This window comes from Lathyrus oleraceus, chromosome 1 (genome assembly GCF_024323335.1).
Source record: "Lathyrus oleraceus cultivar Zhongwan6 chromosome 1, CAAS_Psat_ZW6_1.0, whole genome shotgun sequence".
Taxonomy (NCBI): domain Eukaryota; kingdom Viridiplantae; phylum Streptophyta; class Magnoliopsida; order Fabales; family Fabaceae; genus Lathyrus; species Lathyrus oleraceus.
The window spans coordinates 425,125,098-425,149,303 of record NC_066579.1 but is presented as its reverse complement, the minus strand read 5'-3'; the positions used below and the strand labels follow the sequence as shown (position 1 = coordinate 425,149,303).

The following is a 24,206-nucleotide window of genomic DNA, read 5'->3' as shown; positions in this document are numbered from 1 at the left end:
TGAGAGGAACTACAAATATATTGTTTGATTTTTCGAAAAACATTAGAGGATAAGAAGATTATAGTATTTTCCTTACTAACTTTCTGACCCCACTAATTTTTTTGTAAATAGAAGAAAATTGTCTACAAAGCTAAATGACAAAACCCCACTCTAAACGATAATAAGTCTTTTCTAGATCAATTTTAACCGGTCATCCATCTTTTGTTATTCAGTTAGGTTCTCATAGAATGAAGAATCTCCTTAACCACAATAATGTCATCACAACTTTGTCAATTTGGCACAAAACTACTGAGTTAGCCCCACCAAACTTTCAATTACATGATGAAGTCCTCAAGCAATCAATCTAGTAATGATTTTATAAGAGACATTACATAAGTAGAGCGAGATTGTTCCATGATACACATGTGCTCTACTTTAGAAATCTAAGTAACACCTCTAAAGGATCATGAAAGATATTCAAGATCAACTCTATCAATAATTCTTCAACTACATCCCATTGAGACTGGTAGGAGATTACTTGGTGACTATCTAAACCTGGAGCTGATAATCTCTAATCACTGTGACAAAGAAGTATTATTTTCACATTGATTCAATTTTTAGTTAAGTACAACTGTTCAATTAGATTTTATGTAAATATAAATCAAGTTAATTAAATTACTCTTTTTAAAATTAGTAAAAAAAAACTCATTCAATTAAAAATGATAATATTAAATAGTAAAAAATGGTTAACTTTTTCCTAGTAATCAAAATTTGAATTATGTATATACTTTTATATTCATAATATTAACCGGGAGAGTATTTTATTCCACTTATAGACTATCAACACACACTAGAACAAGTTTTCGTTTTCATTTTCTGGGTTCATATATCTACCACTAACCACAACTAGGCTTTTGATTTCGAATTCATAAATCACATTTTCTCATTCCACGAAAGCGACAACTGACTAATATAATAAACTGTGAACTAAGAAATTTAACGTATACTTGCTTTTGATGTCGTTTTACAAATTAAGCAATGGAAAAATTTCGAATCACTACCATTACAGATTCACAACTCAAGAATGTACCTTTTGAAGTGTGACCATGACACTAGAACACTATCAGAGAGCTAACATATATATAATGAGACATAATTCACTACATTCACAACAGTAACAAAAACATAATACATATTGAGAATCAATGGACCTGGAAAGTAAGCAAAATCACCACCTGGATTCTGGAAAGTATTCAGTAACACTTTTAACATGTCTTGCAACTTTTCCTACAGTAACCAGGAAGGCCAGCAGATCCAACCATGTATTCAGGATTCTTAGTGCATTCTCCAAGGGCAGCCCATCTTTCACAACTTTCATGCTGATCCGTGCAGTCCCCTCCAGCTCCCACCACCTTATCAAATGAGTCCACATGAATCCACTTTGTTGCCGAATATTTCTCTCCTTCGATTACAGGGCATCCTGCATGAAGACTGAGAGTGTCTGGGATAGCATTTGGGTGGAGACTAAAGAATAGAAGTGCATCTCCTCTTCGGGGTTTCACTGTGAATTGTCCCAGGGAGGAAAGAAAGAAAAAGACAATTATTGAACATAATTTGACTTGGAGCAAATGTGGAGTTGCAGAATAATACAGAAGAAAAACCATAAACTAAATGTCCAGTTGCCCCACCTGCGACTCCTTTTTTGCCACACTCAGAGAGATCTTCACTTGTTTCAGACAACTTATGATGGGGAGATTCTTGTAACTATTATTATAAAAATATCAAAGTTAGCTACAAGAAGGGAAAAGAAAGGCAGAAGCAATTTCCTTGGCCAAGAAACTCCCAACTATTTGGTTTGGAATATTGAAGAAAATATTGCATCTCCTCAATCTACCCCTCATGAAATATCAGTGTTCAAAGTGTCCGTTATTTGCAAGTACAATCAAAACATTTGAGCATTTGGAAAACTGGTCCCAATCAGATATAAACATTCTACTTCTCCAAATTTTTTGCTGTAGTTACTATCAGAATGATTATGAGCAACTACAAAAAAATGAGATACTCCAACAAGAAGTCATAAACACTATCCTCAGACAGTCTGACAAGACAATTTTGCTCACTCAAATAAAATCATTGTTAAGGATAAATTCAGTGTGCACAGAAAATTGCAGCGAAAAAGGATCCAAGATAGAGACTCAAGGCCATTTAAGGATATGCCAAAAACAAAATACCGAATAAATTGGAAAATCATAAAGGCAGTGATTTACCAATATTACGTTTTTAATTCTATGTAAACATGTGCATTAGATACTAGACAAACCTCTGCATTAGGAAACACAGTTTCACCGCCTTTGGTCACATTTGTTAGATACATGAGAATAGTAGCAACCCGGTGTCCACCCCGAGCTATATTAACTTTATCAGAAAAGTAATCATAATGTGGGTCATATTTCTGCCCGTGTTCATATCTCAATACTTGTATGTCTTCACCATTATCTGAAATTCAATAATCAAATACTTTAAGCAATTGATTAGTGTCTCCATGTTCTTATTTTTTCTGTTTTAGGGCAAGGGGAGGAAGGATGGAAGAGAAACTTGAAATTTATTTAGCTGATCATGCTAACATATGAAGACTTTTTTTGGTACATGATATTATGAAGGTTGTTTGCATAGAAGAACTAGTGAATAACAATTTAAGATAAACTACTCTTTGGGTTTCGAATGATACCAATACAATGCTTCTTAATTTGGTCCCCCAATTTCTGACTTTCTCCACTAAACTTTGAATGCTACTAAAGTGTTCTTTCAGTTTTTGGAGTCACTATAGTATCCTGATGGATATGGTGCTTCTGGAAAATTTTCAAGCACTTGTTGAATGCACATTTTGTAATTAATGTTTGAAATTAAATTAAATATATCTAGTAGCTAATCAAATGCTTGATGCACTACTACCATAACCAGGGGGGAAAAAGGGTACTAGAGTTATGCTATCGGTCTTTTCATATAAATAAGTTATTCAAAGTCCACAATGAGAGATATGAAATAGCTATATTTATATAAATTTAACAATTCAAGCAGGCAACTTAAAATCAATTTATCTTAAATGGAATGGACAAGTAATATAAGGTCATTTTGAAAACTAAATTCAACGCTAAAATTGGAAAATTAGCACAGAAAACAATTTAATGGTGTTGGTTAAAAACCTTCAAACTGATATTTAAGTAGACATGTACATAGCATATAAGTTGTCATTAATGCAATAGACAAAAATAGTTTCATCATTTAAAAAATTACATGTTAATAGCTTCCTTTGGTGTAGCTTCATTATATGATTGGTACAAGTTCAAAGTTCATAGTGACATTTTATCGGAAGCTTAGATGAATATAGAATTGCAATAAAAATTCCAAACTTCATGATTTTAGATCCTTTCCTTCTATTCTCTCTCTTTCCCTCTCCTTACTCTCTATCTCTCTCAATTTTATTTCTCTCTCTTGATTAAAAAAGAAAAATATATTTACGAGAGAGTGAGATCAAGAGAGAGATATAGAGTAAGGAGAGGGAATGAGAGAAAATAGGAGAGGACCCATAGTCGTATGGATACAGATGGAAGAGATAGACTGGGGTCAGGGACCCTATAATTTTTCATAAATCATAATAACTCTAAAACCTAAAATTATCATCACGGTTCATTCCTAAACTCATTTGCCTCAGTTTTATTCAACAAGCAAACATAATCATGATTAGTATACAGCAGGTTCTTCCCATGCATGTTTTGGGCCCTTGCCTAAGACTTCATTTTGAAGCCAAAGATTGCTGTGACAGATGATTTTGACTTACTAAAGTAGCAAGGGACAAGCAAAGAATGCAGAGAATAATTAGCTCACATTCTTACCCATTTTAACTGTTATGTATGAAGCCAAAACAAATAGTTTGCGTTTAAACCATATAGAACAAGAAAAACTAACAAAATTAGCATTAACAAGAAAATCTTAACCACTATATCTGATTTCACTGGAACACATATATAAGTTCAGCAGCTTCTAGAAGGATGCTGATAGAACACTGAGTTCTCAATTTCTCATATGTGTGATGACCCAATCATTGGGCTCAATCCACATCAGCACAGCTTCTAGAAGCTGAGAGAATAAAATTCAGGTAGAATATTCCCTGATTTTAAGGGATTTTCTGTTTTAAAAAAGACTGTAAGGGAGTGGGAAATGCATTCAGAAAGTTGGTTAGAAAAAGTTAGGGGAGACTTCTCTGGTTTAGAAGCCTAGCTCTGGATTAGGAGTTCATAAAACTCTGCTTCACTTTTCTTGTTCTGCATTTTTACCATTGTAAGAGCTTTAAGCTCAACCATTTGCAAATAATCATACACTTTGTTACCCGTAAATTCTGGTTTCTATCAGATGCCATAGATTTTAATCATGATTTTGTATACGACATACCTTTTGGAAGAAAGGTCCAGGATGCAATCTTGTCCTCAATACCAGAAACAATAGCATCCTATAAAATAACTAAACAGAATAAGCAAAAAGCTCACAAAATAAAGAAAGTACTTTAGTTTTTATAAATAAATTTTCCGATGTCATCAAACAATAGAAAGACCGAAAAATTCCCCCGCAATTTTTACACGCCCAGTAAAAAGTCAAACAACTTCAAAACTGCAATCCAAATATTCTCCCAAACATCTCATGTTATTCTTCTACAAATCCTTCTTTATAGCCGTGCTCTTTTCACAAGAATGAGAGGACAAGAGCTTGTTTGTGTCTAATACTCTAACATCACACAATTCACAACCAATAAAAGCAAAACTTGACCTTCAAAATCAAACGAAACAACATAAAAGCAAATAAAAAAAAGTTTTAAACATAACTGTGCAGATCATACATAGAGCACAGAATTCTACCAAACAGATAATTCCTCTATAGTGATGTAGCCCCACACAATACACACAAAATAACAGTCAGGCATAATATGGAATTATTAGTATATGATTGGATTACCAAATTAGTAATACAAACCGCGTAGTACTAGTTTATCTATTTTGACAAGATTATACAAAAATAGCATGCAAACGAGCAACAAGCTGCGCCACTATCCCATTTTGAATGACAAAATCAATCCTTTTAACAACTACATTCATTGTCCTAGGAGACACAACATCGCTATGCATGAATCTTTGCACTCTCGGTAAAAGATCCTCTAGTGCTAGAAAACCAAAAGTGTCAAAGACAAATGATATGAAAGCATGTTGATCCACAAACTTTCTGCATAATATTAATGTTGAATCTACATCGACCCGTAGCACTGAATTATGATTCTAATTTAGGGTTTTAAATAAAGGCCCGCAACCGCGATGGAAACTACAATGAATAGGCTACTAATTTAAGCTTTCCAAAAGTAGTTAAAATATTTGATAATGATAATGATAATATTAAGAAAGAGGATTCAGAATAATAATGAATTAACAAATATAGAAAAAGAAGAACTGAAAGCAAAGCAACCTTGTTCTTAGAAATGAACATGCCAGAGCTTGTTCTAACTTCGCTCAATTTGCTCTCACCGGACAAATTATCCGCTACCGCAGATCTCTTAAGTTCCGATTTCGCTATAGAAATCAAATGATCACATTCCAAATCCGTCAAAAAACCTTCGTAAACGAAAGCTCTGCATCGAATCAAAAATTCATCAGTAAGCAACAACCAAAACATTGATTTCAGTGCCAAATTTAGAATTTGAGAGGCGAATTTAGAAACAGACCTTGGCTTCCATGAAACCTGTCTCACTCTAGTTGGATCGATGATCGCATTGGTGGAACCTGCGTAGGAGCAATAGGCTCCATGGAATTTGCAGATTAACAAAAATGGAATTATGAAAGACCAAACCCTACAAATCTCACTCATTTCCTTTTCTACTTTATCTTCTTCCTTTTCTATTTCTAACAAGATTCAAACATTGGTTTATAGATATTGCTTGACTTTATCTGATCTCAACATATGATGAAGGGAATATTTGACTTTTTTTTAATACTTACGGGAGTAATTACTATATTTTAATTTCATATAGTTAGTTACTAACTAGAATATGCGGGTGAAAAATTGTAATCAAAGAGCTAATTAATTCCCTCTTTTTTTTTTTTATTTGCTTGGTTTGTGAATTTATTGATTTTTGTTAGCTCAAAGAGAATTTTTGAGTAAAATCTAAAAGAAAGAAATATATATCTATATATGGTTGATATTGTGGAGAAATGAACAAATTTCTTATGTATGTTTTGTAAAATAAAATTAGAATTTTTGTTCCGGTGATCTTTCATTCATTCATGCAATTCCGTCTTTCAGACACGTTCATTACCGTCACATTAGATCTAACAACTTCGTAATGCGCCTCACTTCATGCAGACGGTTTTAACCGCTCTCACTATATAAAGAAAAAATCATATTATTTCAAGTATTCAAATTCATTTTCACTCTCACATTACTTCTCATTCTCTCACTCTCACTATATAGAGTGATAACCTTATAGACCAGTCCTCCCTCCTCGCATCGAAAACTTGCTTCGCCATACAAAGATATTGTTTCACCGTTCATTGGACATTTTAGTTCTCTAACGGAACCACTCGATCCTCTATTCAATTGTAAGCTGCTGATGCAACTGTTGAAGCTAATAGAGTTATGCCTCTTCCTTCTCGTACTCCTCTGGCAAAATACGATCCAATTCTTGTGGCATCTCTTCTAACCATATGCAACAAGATATTTTTCAATTGACAGTTAGTCAAGAAGAATTCCAAACTATCTCATTCTTCGGATATACACAACAAATTCACCAAGGTGAACCATCATATCGGCCTTTCTCCTTACTTGTTGTACCTGGACAAACAATAATCCATGGCCTTCAGATGTTACATGCCAATCTTGAAGTACATGGATCCACTGATCAGCTGAACAACATCTATAATTTGGTGCACCAGTAGAATTCACAATTCTTAGTAGAGAGGCAATGAAAATGGTTTACTTGAGTTGACCTCCATTAATACAACAACACCACGGGGAGACTCCCTGAGGTCGCTAACTCACAACTAGAATTAAAGACATAGAACTTCTACTCTCGATTCTGAAGGTATAATGATAGCCATACTCCCCTTGAGGTTTATCATCCTCATCATTCAAAAGCACGACATCCTCGAAGAAGGGAAAGATACGACGAAGAAGTTCGGGTTCTAGAGTGAAAAAGAACCCACTGTCTACCTGCATCCTCGATGATATGGTTATGAGGTCATTAGAAAAGCCTTCAAAGCTATAAAACTATGACGAAACCAGAGATTCAGACGAGCACATTGAGCATGTAGACATTTGTCTAGATTACTACCACGCCCATGGGGTGGTAAAGTGAAAGCTCTTCGCACCAATCTTGACAATATCTGCAATGATGTGGTTTAAGAACCTCTTAGATGGGAGCATAGATTCGTGGAAGGACCTCTGTGACGCTTTCACTGCCCACTTTAATGCCTGAAAATGAAAACCCAGGACCATGTCCTTACTCAACAGGGTTACCCAACAAAAGAAGGAAACCTTGCGCAAGCACATTGACTGCTTCACAAAAGTCACAATAATAGTTGGGGAGGGGGGCACAAATGATGAGTTGAAATGATGAATGTTTTAGAAGAGATTGAGGTCAGACTGCATGTTCCGAGAAAAGTTAGGGCTTGAGGGAGCTTGTAGCCTAGGTGAATTTATGAATATGGCATAACCATTTATAAATCATGAACAAGATCTCTTGGATGAAGAAGGAGAGAGAGCTCAGAGAGCATGGAACATTAGATACAACCAGGCATCATAAAGAGATAATTGTCCTTGTAGAGAAGAAAGGGTCACAGACCCTGATCCAAGTCTAACGCTTACACTCCTATGAACACTTTAAGGGAGAAAATCTAGAAATATTGTGTAAACACTGAGTTCAAAGAAGCCGAGATTAGGAATCCCTACCCGGTCAAAGAATTATCCAGGACTGGCAAGTCTATATATTGTTGTTTCCACTAGAGTCATGACCATAACACAAATGATTTCATCCATCTAAAACATTAAATAAAAGTTTTAATTAAGAAGGTGTGAGTTACTAAGTACACCCGTGATGGTGATCGAAAGGGAGGCTGAGACAATAAGAGAGGTGTAAGAGCCGAGAAGATTTTCAAAAGAAGAAACACTTCCCCCGCAGAGAAAAACTCCCCAATAAGGCTATTGAAGTTGTCACTAGAAGTAGGGGGAGACAACAACAGTGAAGAAGAGGAAGACTAAAAAGGGAAACACCAATACATCGCTTCCATTAATGGTAGTATTCCAAGAGAAAGAAACCCCTCCAAATGGACGATGAAGAGAAAAATTGCCAAGTTCATGTGCATAAACTAATAAGGGGGGAACTTTGACTAGGGAATTATAAATACCTATCCTCGGATTTCCTGATAGTGAAAAGGTAGGAGGAATTCCAAACAAGATCTTTCTTATGGTGATAATGACTATTTGTCATACCCCAAAATTTGCCCGTTAATCTTTCAAGACATTCTTCAAGGCACTCCAACTCATTGTTCAAGACATTGATCTTAAAGGAACGAAGACCCAGCTCACAGGTGGCCAAATCCAGGAAATGACTCAAACTGGCATGCTCGCTAGGCGAGCAAATCCTTCGCCTAGAGAACTCTTCGCTGCACCACTCGCCTAGCGAAGCTTGCGAATACCAGAAATTTTGGGCTTCATTCTGAGCCCATCAGGTCACAAAAACTATTATAAATACCAAGACCTCATTCAGAAAAAGAGGAGGACGAAAAACAGAGGAGAAAAGGAGAAACACAAACACACACAGAGAGCAAACCCTGGAGGCTAACCAAAAGAATTCAGAGCAACCCTAAAGGAAACCCTGAAGGAAACTCATCTGCACAAAGGTTACCTCCGCCCACTCGATCCGGTACAAACTCTAAGAGTGATCTGCCAATTCACTGGTGCAATTCAATTGCAAACAGGTTTGCACCATCACTACCGTTTTATATTTCCAATTTGTAATCTCTAAATACATGATGCATTATGATTGAATTTTGGATATGTAGTTAGATTTTGCATGTGGGTTTAAGTATGCATGAATATCCTGAATGTTTAACGGTGTAATTTCTGTAATGGATGCCATAGGGTTCGGAGTTCCGGAAATCATACTGTTATCAAACTCAAAACCCGCAGCCGTTCGCTAGTACCTCGCTCAGCGAACATGTAGCGAGTGTTCGCCAAGCCTTCGCTAGGCGAGGCAGTAGCGAACATGACAGTCGCTGATTTTGCTGTTCTATTCTGTGCTTATCTGACATGTTTTATTATAACCGTGTATTATTGGCCTGACATTCTTACTACTGTGATTCTTTTGTTTGGTGCAACTCTCGATTGCACCCCGTTTTGGTATTCTAACCCGTTTGTTGACTTTTTGTGAGGGTTCACATACTCCCGAAGAAGGTAGCTTGCTAGGTATTCCACTTTATTTGTGGGATACCCTTGTGGAGATCTATTCTAATTATCTAACTGATTACAAATGTTGCCTTTGAATACATGTGATCTTGGTCCTCTCTTTGTTGCCTTACGGTAGTACGGTCATGTCCCGCGAACGTGGGGATACACTTAGCAAAGACCCTTCGATTAAATCATCATGTCCCTATAAGATAAATCATAGTCCCTCGGACGTTGCCTTCGAATATATGACTTTGTCCCTCGATGACCCTTCGTTGTAGCCTACGGTTAAATGATGATCGTCCCTTCGAATGCTAAGGTATCCTTACAAATGTTGCCTTCAACGGCCAATCGATGACCCTACGATGTCCCTTTACATCCAAAGGATAAGACTACTTATTTCTCAATAGTAAGGACAGTTTTACCCTCCTAAGGATAGGAAATACCCATAAAGACCTTGGGTAGGTATAACTCTTAAATGCTTACTCACAACTTAAAATACTTTTCACACCTTACACTTTGCAAAACATCTATTAGAAAATCACCACTTGGTATACATTCGCACTAGAATCATTACCAAGTTATATTTTTCTAAACAGCTTTCAAAATTAAACGAGATAAACACTTTGTATGCATTCGTACAAGAATCATTACAAAGTTAAACTCTCTTTTCAAACATTTTCTAAACATTTCTCAAACACTTTTTCAAACAAGAAAAACATAAGTGATTAAGCAATTAAGAGCCCATGGATAACCATGGATACAAAGGGTGCTAACACCTTCCCTTTGTATAATGTACCTCCCGAACCCAAAATCTAATCAAGGTCTTTCCTGTTCTTTTCCGCCTTTCCTTATTGGATAAAAGAAAAGTCGGTGGCGACTCTTGCTATCCGCGACATTTGCTTTCCAAAGCAAAAACACACAAAGTCAGTTCACCGTATGACACTATTGTTTCCACTTTTTACGTATCTTGAGTCCTCATTTATGGGGAAACTCTTGTTATATCATGTACTCTAACATCTTTTAATAGTTAGGATTGGATAAGGAGAAGGAAGCAATCAACCTGTATGTTTTCAATGGAACAATAACCCGACTTATGGATTTATAAGGGTATATCGAGTTGACGGTCATCCTAGGAAAAGGAAGAGATACCACGGTGATTAACATGAGATTTCTGGTTGTTTCTGCAAAAGTGTCTCTAACTTTATTTTGGGTAGGCCCTTCGCAACAACCTTAAACATAATGGCTTCCCCGGTCCATATGAAGTTGAAATACCACAACATCCACAATGAGTTGGTGAAAATATGCAACAACTTATCTGAAGCAAAAAGAATATAGAAGGCTCTATAGCGAAACCAAAAAAAGGACAAAGGCAAGGCTATGGAGATCAACGTAGCCTCCATCGTCAGAAAGTCAAGATACATTACAATTAAGCCCCTGAGCGATAAAGCAAATTATTTTGGCAAAATATTTATAGGTGAATACTTTGGATGAAATCATAAGCCAGCTAACACGTCCCCTACTAAAGCGCCTAACCGCCAATAAGCAGCGGTCATGCTGCTTGGTTAAATTTAACTTATTGCATATGTAAAGCACAAATACCACTACGATGTAGGATGCTATTTTATATAAAATAAATAAATTTTCACCAAAATCTGTTTTCCTTGTGACCATAAAAGGTACTAATGAATTAGGGGTGATGTCACAAACGCCACCAACATACGACCAAAGAAATAAAAGCCCCGTTGCAAACGAATCAGGGGAGATGTCATAAACGTCATAGACGTATGCCTAAAGAAATCAAAGCTCTACAATGGCAATTCACGAATAAAGATAATGAACCAAAATATGGAAATTATGGGCTCACCTCCCTCTTGGTATATAGCCATTCTAGAAGCAACGGTGAGTCCATATTACGTAAACCTCGAACCAGGTTATCACTTGGGGGAAAGGAAGGGCTATCAAACCTTGGGTGAGCACAAACCCTTGATACGTCCATTAAAACTTCATACGTAATATGAGAAAATAAGCTATCCCCCAGAGGAACAAGCTCGAGACTTAAAGAATGTCGTATAAATAGGTAAAAATAATGGTAACTAACCAAAATTGGAATACAAGTTGCAAAGTAGGAACCATGAAATTTTATTATTCATTGAAGATACAAGCACACTGGAACCAAAAAAGGTGGGGCAAGAATGACAACACATTTTACTAATCTGCCAAGGAGACTGGCTTTTTATCCTTAATCATCTAGCAAGACAGACTTGTTCTTGTGAGATAGACTCGTGGGATAAAAAAAGACCACTTGTTGTAGAACATTTTCAAAAGAGTCACATGCAATAAAGTAACTCTCTTCTAATGAATTCGTGTACTCCTTGTCCAAGGAACGATTCTTAAGACGCATCTCACGGAGGTCATCTTCAACATTCTCTTGACCTTCCTGAGACTCCTTCAAAGATGCTTAAGGCTATTCTACCATTTTTTGAAAATAACTCAATACCCAATTTGTTTCAGTGAGAGAAACCTTCGTTTTAGATAACATGCTTGGTCAAAGACTTAAGTTTCATTCTTCTTTGTCACTTTCTTCACAAGCAACTTCACCTTCTCATCCAGCGTATCGGGGTACTCGAAAGGCTCCATAACAACCCTTGTGCATGAAAGTAAGGTAGACACCTCTTAAAGTTCTTCCAAATATTGATCTCGCTCAATGGTAAAGGAGTTGATACATTTTTTGATCACTTCCTTATCCCTTTGAAGAATGTCAAACAAGAAGGTTTCTCCCAACCTGAAAACACCAAAGGCTTGGACGACCGATGCACAACACGTATAATAATCTGAGTCGGATAACTCATCTTGACGAACTTCTTCAGTTTTTTTAAAGAAATATGAGTAATCTTTTTCGGAGATAAAAGACTGAAACTCCTTAGTAGTTTGCGGACCAAGGCGGGCTAACAACGTAGGAGGCAACATGGTCGAAATCGATGTTGAATTCCCCGTGGAGCAAGGCCCCCTTAAATTCGGTGATAATAGTTAGGGACTCATAATGAGTGACCATTTCACTTAAGACTCTTCGAGCTTAGGACTAAGGTTTAAACTTCCTCCATCATTGTACAATGGCAAACATCAAACATCTTTGTGCACTGCATAAGAGATATCAAGCCCCAGTCTTTTGTTGAAGCCTCTAAGCTACGCCGAGCTTTAAAAAGATGGAAGAAGAATGTCAAGGTCGGAAAAATCTTCTTATATTCACACCATAATTTTAAGACTTTGACATAATTTCAACTCACTGTGTGTAATTGTGAGGTACCGATTAACAAGTTGTTAAGAATGCCAACCTCAAACTTATTAAAAGGGATACAAAAATCTATTAAATAAAACAAACTCACAAAGAGGAATGACACACCTGTCATACTTGTTATATACCCTCTTATCTTCGTCGGGAACAAGCACCTGCTAGTCAGACAAATATCCCACCTTAGTGAAATCCTTTTCTTAGAGATGAAAGAAAAGGCGATGTCAAATATCTCCTGATCCCCCAATATTGACGAGTTGTTCCCTCTTTCCTTATAAATCATAGTAGATGGAATCTCTATTATGAAGGATACAATCAACGCAGAAAAGGAAAATATGAAGAAACGACGCATTACACATGCAAGAGTAAAGATCTAGCGCTTTGTTCAAACATGTCAAGAAGAGAAGTTTGAACATCACAAACCCCAAAAACCTACTCTCTAGAAATCCTGATAATAGATGAAGCGAAAGAAGGAAAGAAGATATAGACTTTACCTTTAAAGATAAAAGTTGACCGTTTATATGTCACATGTAACACCCACATATAATATATGTCTAGAATACATATTATACATAGTGTAAAACTGGTACTGAAATACATAAGTGCCTAGCAGCACTGCATACATATACAATACATGCCCAAAATAACATAATATGGCATAGATGTACATAAGAGTGCCCAAAATAAAACTACTGATCTAGATCATTAGACAATGATCTCAAAAATATCTACACAGCAGAAGAAAAGCCACCAGTCCTCAGGTAAGCAAGACATCACTCTATCTTGCCCTTACCCTTATCCTGCTCAGAACCACCTGAAAAATAATCAACAACATGGGGTGAGATAATAATCTCAGTGGGTTCCCTATCTTATGGGTCCACTCGGCTCTACAGGGTTTTCTAATCAATGTTTAGCTCATATCCAACTCAAGTCAACAAGGGAACGAAGACTTGAGCGATGGGGAACTAACTCGCAATTGTATGACAACATGCATCTGAGTTCTCATAACTCAACCACAATCATCATTCAGATCATGAAACATCAATTCCCGAATGGACTTACGTCTAAGCCAGGACCGATATTCATGCATGCTCGTATGATTCGACTTCTGCGGTGGATATCGGGTCCTCTATGAGGCTTAATCCCCAGTTCAAGCGATCGTCACCCGTATGGGACTTTACCCACTTAGGGTCTCTTTCACCGTATGGGCCTTATCCCACTTCGGTGTCCACCTTTCCCCCATGTCTGCCATGGTTGGGGCTCAAACCCAATTGAGGCTCGAATCATTGGTCCCACATCCCAATGCTTACACGTCTAAGCATACCAATAGAGATGTGTACCATCACAGAAAACACACATTCTGAATACATGATCGGTTCTACAATCATTGGTTCCACGAACCATAACAAAATTCATTAATCATAGGTGACTTCATTCACCACAATACACAATAATAACATAGCATGTTCCATACAATGCGTCTCGTTCTCAATCATGCCAACAATTCCTACACGACCTTCATATAAGCGTCGTACGAACGATTACCGTATTCTCGCATTATCTAGAATATAAACCTCACTCATGACCTAAATTCAATCCTAGGTTAACTCACTAGATTCATCATGTAATTTTCACCATTAACATGTATTCAACATAAACATAGCATCACAATTGATTAATGGATGGAAGAATGCATTTAGAAACACTTAGAAAATGGATTTTAAGGTTTTTAACTCGAGTCAATCGATTGGTTGGGGAAGCCCAATCGATTGGTTCCACTCACGTTTCTATTTTTCAAAATTTGCTGAGTGTCAATCGATTGGTCCTGCTGAAAATTTTCACTATTCATAAACAGAAAGTTTGTGCAATCGATTGACATGCAGTGTCAATCGATTGGTCCAGTAAAAATTTCATTTTTCTGCTAAACTACAGGCTGTCAATCGATTGATAACAAGGGCCAATCGATTGGTTCACACACATTTTCATTTTTCCACTTCTCAGAACACCATTTTCCTCTGTAACACCATTTCCAATCAAACCCACACTCATTCTTCCAACACATCCATCTTACTACATGCTCACATACACATCTACAACAAGAATCCCAAGTTCATAACTACAAGGATTTCAACATCATAACATAACCATAGCAAATCATATTATCATACCAATCACCAAACACATTAAGACACATGTTCATGAAAATCAACAAGAGCAAGAACATATTCATCTTATAGCATGGATATTCATGATTTATCTAACATTCTACAACCCTAACTTTTCTAGAAACCTAAAGTTTCTAACTAGAACCCACCTCAAGAAATTGAAGAGGAGAAGTTGTTGAAGATGAGATGAGGATGAAGATGATGGTGTTGGTTCCAAGTTTTCCTTCTTCTTCTTCTTCTCCACTAGCTTTTCTTTCCTTCTTCTCTTAAGCTTCCTCTTTCTTTCTATGCTTTCTGATACATAGAAAACAAATAAAGTGGCTTATGGTAGGTAGAAACATGTGGTGGTGAGTGAATCCAAGGCTAATATCAAGTGGCCATGAGGAATGTGTGGTTAGAAAGTGGTGGAGTGGTAGTAACAAATATCTCAAGCGGCACTAACTTGTAATATTTGTTCTACCGGAGCTATTGACCCATTATTAGTGTTACCAAAATGTCTCAATTAATAAAAGGTCAGTTCCAAATAATATTAATTAAGTCAATCTGAACTCACTATTTGCTCTATTTATCCCAATTGACAACTTTTAGAGCACATAGGAACTCAGTTGATCTCAATTAATAGGAATTTAGGCATTTAAGAAAATACAGGGTATTACATCACATGTACCACCGAATGAGATATCATAGATGAACCTAATCAAACAAATCAATGCATAAAATCACATAAGAAAGAGCGAAGTTGATAATACAAATAAGAAGAAGCTTTTGTAGTTTGCAAATGGAAAAAAAAGGGAAATCAATACTTGAGGAACCCTTTAAGTGTGTTATGTGTGCCTGAGCCATATGGGACCGTACAATCCACCGTATGCAGAAGATAAAACCACACCATCAACGGTTTATATTCCCTTGCTATTTGTTGGAGACACTCGAGTATCCTAAGCGAAAGGCCCAAGAGCACCACCAAACGGTAAAGTGCATGGAGCAGGTGATTCCTCATTCATCCAAGAGCAGACAATTTCGTCCTCCACACACGCCCATCGCGCCTGACTAGATCCAATGACTACTTGCATAATGTGTCTCACCTCATGCATATGGTTTTTACTACTCTCACTATGTAGAGAGGAAAACGCTCCATTTTAAAATTTCAAATCCATTATCATTCTCACATTATTTTTCATTCGCTCACCGACTTGAATGTTGAAGTGCTAATCTTAGAGGTCAATTACTTCTTTATCGCACTGAAAACTTACTTCACCGTACCAAAATATCATTTCATCGTTCATCGAACATTTTAGATCTCTAACGTAATAATTTTTAATTTTGTCAAACTAGCAAAAACACCAACAAACAATAAATTTTTAAATTTGTGTTTAGTTCAAATAAATTAAGGGTGAAATCTCTTTTATGTAAAAAGAGAAATAAAAAAAACAGTTTTCTATCGAATGTCTTTGTATGCAATACTTGTTGGATTGATCTAATTTTTGCAAAAACTAGTGAGATGTTACACATTTTACTTTGCCACATAGGTAATTTTGTTAAGTATAATAAAGACATGTTAACCTTAGCAGAATTTGAAGTAAGATTACAATAATTTTTTAATAAGGAATGATCTATGAACAATATCTTTTTACACTTCTTTAACTTTTTGTTAATTATATGAATTAATTGTATCCTGTACTTAAGTTATGATGAAAGATTTTGAGGTTCATTCTATATACTTGTGATATAACATAAATTGCCTCACAACAATCATGTAAAAATCACAAAAGGCAGTATTTATTCCTATGAACTCAAAAAGGGAAATAATTGTGAAAATCAAGTATTAATCACTTGACAGAATTTAAAGATTTCATGAACTTTTCTTAAATACATCTGCTTATATATTTCCAATATAATGATCAAACAACTTGCTAAACAAGGCATGTCCAAATGATAATAATCACTGCATCTCTTTGAATAAGATGAAAAAGTACAGTCCCCATTTATGCAGAAGGGTTAATTAATGTTCACAAATCACACCTTAAACCACTTTGATTAAATAAAATACATGCTACATACATGCACATGGGTTCTGGTTCTGTCTCTTTTATCTTTCTTTCTGTGTCTGTTGTTAGCCTCTTCAACCAATGTTCTGGCCAAAACTAAATCCACAAGTGGAATAGCTCAAATTTCTACATATAAATCACTTCCCTTAAAGTTTTTAATGTAAAGCTTTATAGTTGTCTGTATGTGAATCATCGCAGACCGATCGTAATCTAATTTGGATTGCTGGTGCCTAAAATAGTCTCCATATGTCGATCCCGGTCGCTCAAAAACTTCGTTGAGTTATAGTCTTCTGCATCGTATAGCTCTTCAGAGTATGTTCTATGAAGTTTAGACTTCTGTCTTTCTTTCAACATTCTCAAGCTCCCTTCTTCTCCTCTTAGTATCCGTAAGACCTGCATTCATTCGACAAAAAAAAAGTTTCGGTAAGTTCGTCAACAATGTATTTAAATTTAATCAGTTTTTCTGTTATGATTCCTTCGCACGTAAAAGAACATGCCTCACTCATTTGCGGTCGTTGTATTGAGGACTGGTCTATACACATAGAAGCATTTAAGACTACAAGTTTCATCTGTTCTTCATCATAAGTGTCGCCTAAAATCGGATCAACTAGCTCTTTGATGTTGTTACTAGATAGCAAAGGTTTTGCCTGTCACAATTATTTTCCACAAAGTCGATTAGAATTAACGTTTTTAAGATCGAATTCAAGATGATCGATAAACAGAATGCGCGATAGAAGAGACTTACCCACATAACCAGGCTTTTTTGTGAACTGTCCAAAGCTTGTCGCCCGGTAATGAGTTCCAATAATAGCACACCGTAAGCATATACATCAGTTTTTTCATCTACTATACCATGCATGAAGAATTCAGGAGGAAGATAGCTGTTGTGACATCATCACCAAAAGAAAAAAGATTGTAATTACGGAAAATGTGAAGAACTTGTGAAGGTGTTTAAAGATACAAACCCAAATGTGCCTTCCACTTTGGAGACGGTATGGTGAGTCCATTGATCAGGTAACCACTTCGCGAGCCCGAAGTCAGATATCTGGTTTAAAATTGGAGTTAAAAAGTGTAACAAGAAACTTAGATGAAACAATTAAGTGCATATTTGGATTCACAGTGGGTTTGACAGAATTCATTCTGATTCTAAACATGCGCGAAGATTTTTCATTGATTTAAAACATAAATACTTAATACTAATTGCTGAAAAATGCACGTTTGATAAAAATAGTTAGATTCGTGAGGCATAAGAGGAACCTGGGGCTCAAAATCCTCGGAGAGAAGAATATTAGAAGCTTTGATATCTTTGTGAATGATCCTTCTTTGACATCCTTCATGCAAATAGCGAAGACCTTCAGCAGTCCCCAAAATAATCTTAAATCTAAGGCTCCAATTCAGTTTCTCTCTAGGTCCTGAAATTCAGAAAAGGAATGAAACCAATTAACTCCAAAACTCGGGTCGTGTTTGCATAAATAGCGTAATTAAGAGCTTATAGGCTAAACACTCATGCATTTAGAAATATACCATAAAGTATGGATGACAAGCTTCCATGAGGAGACAATTGAAGAACAAGAAACATTCCACCTTCAACACCATATCCAATCAACCTAGCAATATTAGGGTGATCCACATGCACTATAATGCCAAGCTCAGACAAGAAATCTGCAGTCATTTCTTCTTGGCAACCTCTTGTCAACCGCTTAATGGCAACAAAGTTTCCATCTTCCAATTTGCCTAAGTAAACCTCAGCATAGCCTCCCTCCCCAATCAAATTATCTTCAAACATAAATAAAAAGTAGCTTATAAGCCTAAAAAGCTATGAAACACTTGCACACAAACATACATCAGACACAATACTAACACAAATACATAGACAAATAAATAACTTAATGTAATCAGATGAGTCAGTGTCCAACTATGACGCATGTCAGACATTAGACGTCAGGTATGATATGATGTAAACATGAAAATAAAGGTTCGTCCATATTTTCATACCATGACTAAAGTCATCGGTGGCAGCTTGAATCTCAGCGAGAGAGAAATTCTTCCAGGAAGATTTGAAGCAGCAAAACTCGGCGTCAAAAGAAGACTGAAGGGCCGGTGAATTCAGAGATGGGATGAGATCCTCCCTAATTCTTTTGCTTTTTCTTCTAGTAAGTTTTGGAACATTTTTCAATGGATGAAACGTTTGAAAAGGCATTTGTGATCCTTTCTTTAGCAATTTAAAGAAACCGCGCCACTGATTATTATTAGGATGGCCTCTTAAACCTCCCTCAGAATCAGAAGTGCTTGCCCTCGAACTTGGTGTTTCAGATTCTTGACTTCTAGGAGAAAAATCAGATTGGTTTCCTTCCTCAATCTCTAAAGCTGTCAAGTCTAATAACATATATCATATATATATATACATTCCACCATATTAGTACAATTACACAAATAACCAAACAAACAGATCATTATCTTATTGTAAAGGATGGAGAATGATTTATTACCAATACTAGAAAACGAATCGGAAAATCCGGGTCGTAGTCGTCTGCTTTTTAATGAAGGACTCTCCTTTTTATCTATTTGTTTTCTATCTGACCTGTGGCTGTCATTGCTGTCAATATAATCAATCAATCTTGATTATCAGCATATCCAAGAAAAAGAGAACTAGTGCATGCTTGGTATCGCGGGAGATTACCAAACATGCATTTAATGTGACACAATCAATATAACATTGCCAAAAATTCTGATAAATCATATATACGATCAAACATCATACTAAGGTTCAACAAAATCACGTATGATGGTGATTTCAAACATGCATGCATATGGAAAGATTATGAATGATGAACAATGCATGCATGCATGCATGGATGGATGGATAAAGAAAAGAAGAGAAAAAGATGGTGTACCTCGAGGAAGGTTGAGGTGGTTCTCGTGGTTGATCGCTCATGATGGCGATGTAAAAAGGCTATGAGAAGGGTGCGAGAACCAAAAAAGGGAGAGTAGCCACGGGAATGACGCGCACACGGAGTCAGGAAGGGAGACAAGAGAAAGAGAGATGGAAGAAAGACATGAAAATGAAAGTGGCGGTTGGCATCGTTTGTCTATGCTGTCCTTTTTCTTAGGTGCCATAATACTTCTAACTTCTTATTTTACACACCCCGATTTTTTATCCCCCAATTACGTTCCACTTTACAACAATATGCCACGTCATTCTTTGCCATTTTCTTAATGAAATAAATTATTGTCAAAAGTCTACGTTTATCTTTTAACATAAAATCTAACATACTCTATTACTTGTGTCCATATTTTTTTAAATATAAATATAATATTTTTTTTTATTTTTATTCACAATTCACACCAAATAATAATCAAAACTTACCGACACTTATTCCACGGGGTTTTATGGCGGGCTGAAAATGCCATCTTCCTTTTTGTTGCTTCAGCTTGTGTGAAATATTAATCAAAACTAAATGATATATTCACGGATTCTTGTATCTATATTTTGATTAACACTCAAAGTATTTAATATTATTAGCACGGCTCACATTTGAGTTCATCTTCATTTTGACAGCTATAGAGCATCTCATATGAAATGCAAGCTTGTGTTTTTGACACTTATAGTTATAGATGGACACTTGTTAGGAAATCAAGGATGTTTGTTTCAGTTATAATGTTGTAATGCATGGATAAGACAGTGTCTTGAATTTGGTAGGGAGAATAATTGTTCGATCTCTTGCAACTGTGATCGGAAGGGGATTTAAATCACTTAATGTCAAATCTGACCCCTAAACTAGATTAATCATTTCAATGTATCGGATATTGATAGTGAATCCAAAAAAATCTATTTAAATATGTTACAATGATAATTGGAAAGTATCTCTTTTGTTGGATCATAAAGAGGAATTACTTGTTGGGAGCTGTGAGTTAATCATCAAAATGATCGACAATCATCTAGTTTTTAGTTTATTATCTATTTTTTTTAAATCAATTTCTTTATTAAAATAAATAAATACTAAATATAATTTGGATTGACGGATCCGAATAAACGTAAGTCGTAAAGGGTCTGACTTGAACTACTAAATTATATCTCATTTAATTTTCGGACTTTTTGGCCTAGTCTGCTAAAGGGCCGATCCCTTCATGGATCAGCTAACGCGGACTGGATAGCCCATTTTGCCAACTCTATTGATTACGCTTACAATTGGACTTTCCATTACTATAAAAGGATTTCATATTTTCATTATTAACCTTTCTTACATTTTCATCTCCCAGGTCTTCATCTATTTTTCTAGGAGCTTTACAAGTGTCATATATCACTTTCTTAGTTCTTTCGGCTATAAGTTAACTTGTTCACAAGTATGATACTATCATTCTGTTGCTCCTTTTTCTATTAATAGCGATCATTAGGGCCTTAAAACGTTAAGGAGTGATCTTGCAACCTTTAGGAGCCACGAGAGCTCCAACTGTTCTGATAGTAATTCTCTTGCTCTTCCTGTTTTTAACAAGAACCGAGGGCCGAGATAAATGCAAAATATTGCAATGTCAACGGCTTCCCGTCTTTATACTCTAGTAAAGAGCGGATCATAACTTTTCGATTGAAAATCATGCTTTCTAATACTAGACTTGAAGATGATGTGATTCTGGAACCTTGTTTTGAGGAGGAGAGTGCCAATATGGCCTCCAATGGATGGTTCATCCACCCCTATTTTATCCGCACTTCCTCGTCATTCACAATATAGAGGTCTTAATAACTTTCACGTTATTTGAATTCGAGTTTCTAGCGATACAAGCATTGCTCATTTTTATGTTACCCCGCGTGATTACAACGTTCAGAATTACATGTTGATGCTCGAAAATTCTTTTTATTGTCAATCAGCTAGTTGAAGTGTGATAGTTGTTGGCCTTACAACTCCAATGCCCAGCTTCTTGAAAATAGACAAAGGCATTAGATTAATACTTGCTCCTAGATCACAAAATGCCCTCCCACAAAAGGAATCTTCTATGTTGCAAGGTACGATGAAACTTCTTGGATCTTTTAAGTTTGGAGATAACTTTCCTTGAACAAATTAACTACATTCTTGGGTCAATGCCATAGTAGAAAACTCTCATGCTCCTATCCTCTTTGTTAAAACATCCTTTATGAACTTAGAATAATTTGGCATCAGTTGAATTTCCTTAATCAAAGGTATATTGACATGGAGTTGTTTCAAAATCTCCATAAAATTTCCAAATTGAATTTCTTCTTTTGCCTTTTTTATTCTTTTGGGGAAAAGGCAGTGATGGCCTTTTTTGCACAAGTCTTGTTCTTGTGCTGACTTATAACATGTTAGGAGATAGTTTTGTATCTACAGGAGTTGTGCATGAATTCTTCATAATGGGTCGCGTAGCTTGCATGCCATTTTTTCTCGCTTCAACCAAGGGATTTGTTATGGCATGATTTAAGTCATCTTCTTCTGACGTGTAAGAAGTGTTCACATCATTCCTTGGTTGTTCATGGTTGTGTTGACTTGGTCCTTAATATTCCTTGCTCTTGGGTACAAAAGGTAGATTATGGTGTTTTAGTGGAACTTGGGAGTTCTCCGATGGTTCTTGAACTGAATGTAGAAGAAATCTTCCCAACTTGGTTTTCCATATTTTTTATGCTCACACCTTAAGCTCGAAAGTGATTCTTTATTTCTTGTATAAAAGACTTCAAAATATTTTTCAACTAGTTGTTTCCTTGTTTAGCCACTACATGGTTTGGTGCAGAAAAATCAAGGGGAATTTGTTGTGAAAGAATTCTTTAACTTGAATTAACTTTTAATGATAGCAAATTGTGTGAACATCATCCAAATTGGTTGTGCATTGCATTACATGATATAATTGTGTTTTTACTTTGTGATTCATCCCACTCTATTGTTGCATAAACACACATATATATGTACATTGAAAAAATTATATAATTGTGTTTTTACTTTGTGATTCATCCCACTCTATTGTTGCATAAACACACATATATATGTACATTGAAAAAATTCCTTAAAATAACTATTAAAATGCATTTTGTAACAGTATGTATCAATACATGAATCTGTGCATCGATACATGCAGCCTTGATTAATGTCAAAACAAATTATGTTCAGTATGCATCGATACACACGAGCCATGCATCGATACATGGAAGGGCAAAAACTCTGTGCATCGATACACACGACTTCTGCATCGATACATGACCACTTGAGATAACCTGTGCATCAATACATGAGCATTAAGCATCGATACAGATTAGTGTAAATACCACATGCATCGATACACACGACTCCTGCATCGATACATGATTAATTAATTTGACCAAATTTCATACAACTTACAGTATGCATCGATGCACACTCCTGTGTATCAATACACAAGGCTGTTTTAAGTCATAACAGAATCTGTTTTGCAGTACATATATACAGGTTTTGACAGCAATTGAAGCACACGAATTCATTGAGCAAAAAGACAATTGAACACAAGATCAAACAAGTGTTGGAGCAATTGTCAGTGAGCATTTAGAAACCTGAAAGAGACTTCATCTTCTTCATCTTCTCAATCAATTTTCTTCAAGAACAATTACACACAACAATTCTTGTTCTTTGGACTAAAGAGGGATTGAGATAACGTTCAGTGGTGTGATCAAGGATCTAGCTGTGGTTTGCAGTGGAACGATCGAGGATCTAGCTGGGTTGAAGGTTGAAGGGGGTTTCTAGGAAAAACCTACTGGTTTGTCCTTCAAGAACTGGACTGTTCTTGAGGGTTTCGGAGTCACATTTGCAGAACAGATTCAGCCGCAGCGTTGCGTTTGGAGATCGGAGGATTTCGCAAGCAGGTCGTGGAACCGGTGAATTGTTTGCAACTTTGTGCAGGAAAATCTTGATCAAGCTCAGATCAAGTGAAGGTTTATACAAGAAGAGGTTCTTGGAGATTAGAAATTCTGTCTTTGTATCAAAACCTTGTATCAACGGATTCGGCAATAATTGATAATCAAAGTTCTCAATTTCATTTGAAATTGAGAGGGAGACGTACCCACACGCGAGGACGACGTGGGGAACTTCCTTAACAAATCTCTGCGTATCTTCTTTTACCTTAATCTTCTTTACGTTTCAAATACTGTTTTGCAAATTCTGTTAGTGTGTGGTGATTGATTAAATTCTGGACAGCAGTGATAACAAAACCTTTAGTCATACACCATTGCTGTTTATCATCAAACACTCACACACCAACTGTTTGACAAAACGG

At 36.2% G+C, this 24,206-nt stretch overlaps 2 protein-coding genes across 3 annotated transcripts; both read right to left on the bottom strand.

Moving 5' to 3' along the window:
- Positions 1–967: 967 nt before the first annotated feature.
- LOC127078979 (probable prolyl 4-hydroxylase 4) lies at positions 968–6,001 on the bottom strand. The gene is made up of 6 exons (XM_051019399.1): positions 5,744–6,001; positions 5,488–5,650; positions 4,429–4,486; positions 2,300–2,475; positions 1,668–1,743; positions 968–1,540 (listed from the first exon to the last, which is right to left on the bottom strand). Exons 1-6 carry the CDS (start codon positions 5,884–5,886, stop codon positions 1,245–1,247), a joined length of 912 nt encoding a protein of 303 aa, XP_050875356.1. The 5' UTR covers positions 5,887–6,001; the 3' UTR covers positions 968–1,244.
- A 10,847-nt stretch (positions 6,002–16,848) lies between these two features.
- Positions 16,849–20,046, bottom strand: LOC127078968 (receptor-like cytosolic serine/threonine-protein kinase RBK2). 2 transcript variants are annotated; one of them, XM_051019388.1, is made up of 9 exons: positions 19,856–20,046; positions 19,451–19,557; positions 18,957–19,337; positions 18,486–18,737; positions 18,219–18,373; positions 17,927–18,006; positions 17,707–17,842; positions 17,459–17,608; positions 16,849–17,354 (listed from the first exon to the last, which is right to left on the bottom strand). In XM_051019388.1, the coding sequence occupies exons 1-9, from the start codon at positions 19,894–19,896 to the stop codon at positions 17,172–17,174; spliced, it is 1,485 nt and encodes a 494-aa protein (XP_050875345.1). In that variant the 5' UTR covers positions 19,897–20,046; the 3' UTR covers positions 16,849–17,171. The 2 variants fall into 2 exon arrangements, with proteins under 2 accessions (XP_050875345.1, XP_050875348.1); XM_051019391.1 differs by having other exon boundaries at positions 18,957–19,328.
- Positions 20,047–24,206: the final 4,160 nt, after the last annotated feature.

Bases quoted from the DNA above. Each gene is read 5' to 3' on its own strand.
- LOC127078979 (XM_051019399.1), bottom strand. From the start codon at position 5,886: ATGAGTGAGATTTGTAGGGTTTGGTCTTTCATAATTCCATTTTTGTTA. The intron at 4,487-5,487 runs GTTGCTTTGCTT...GTTATTTTATAG, and splicing joins TGTTCATTTCTAAGAACAAG to GATGCTATTGTTTCTGGTAT. The intron at 2,476-4,428 runs GTATGTCGTATA...ATTGAATTTCAG, and splicing joins CTGGACCTTTCTTCCAAAAG to ATAATGGTGAAGACATACAA.
- LOC127078968 (XM_051019388.1), bottom strand. From the start codon at position 19,896: ATGAGCGATCAACCACGAGAACCACCTCAACCTTCCTCGAG. The intron at 18,374-18,485 runs GTATATTTCTAA...TCTGAATTTCAG, and splicing joins CTTGTCATCCATACTTTATG to GACCTAGAGAGAAACTGAAT. The intron at 18,007-18,218 runs GTTCCTCTTATG...ATTTTAAACCAG, and splicing joins CCGAGGATTTTGAGCCCCAG to ATATCTGACTTCGGGCTCGC.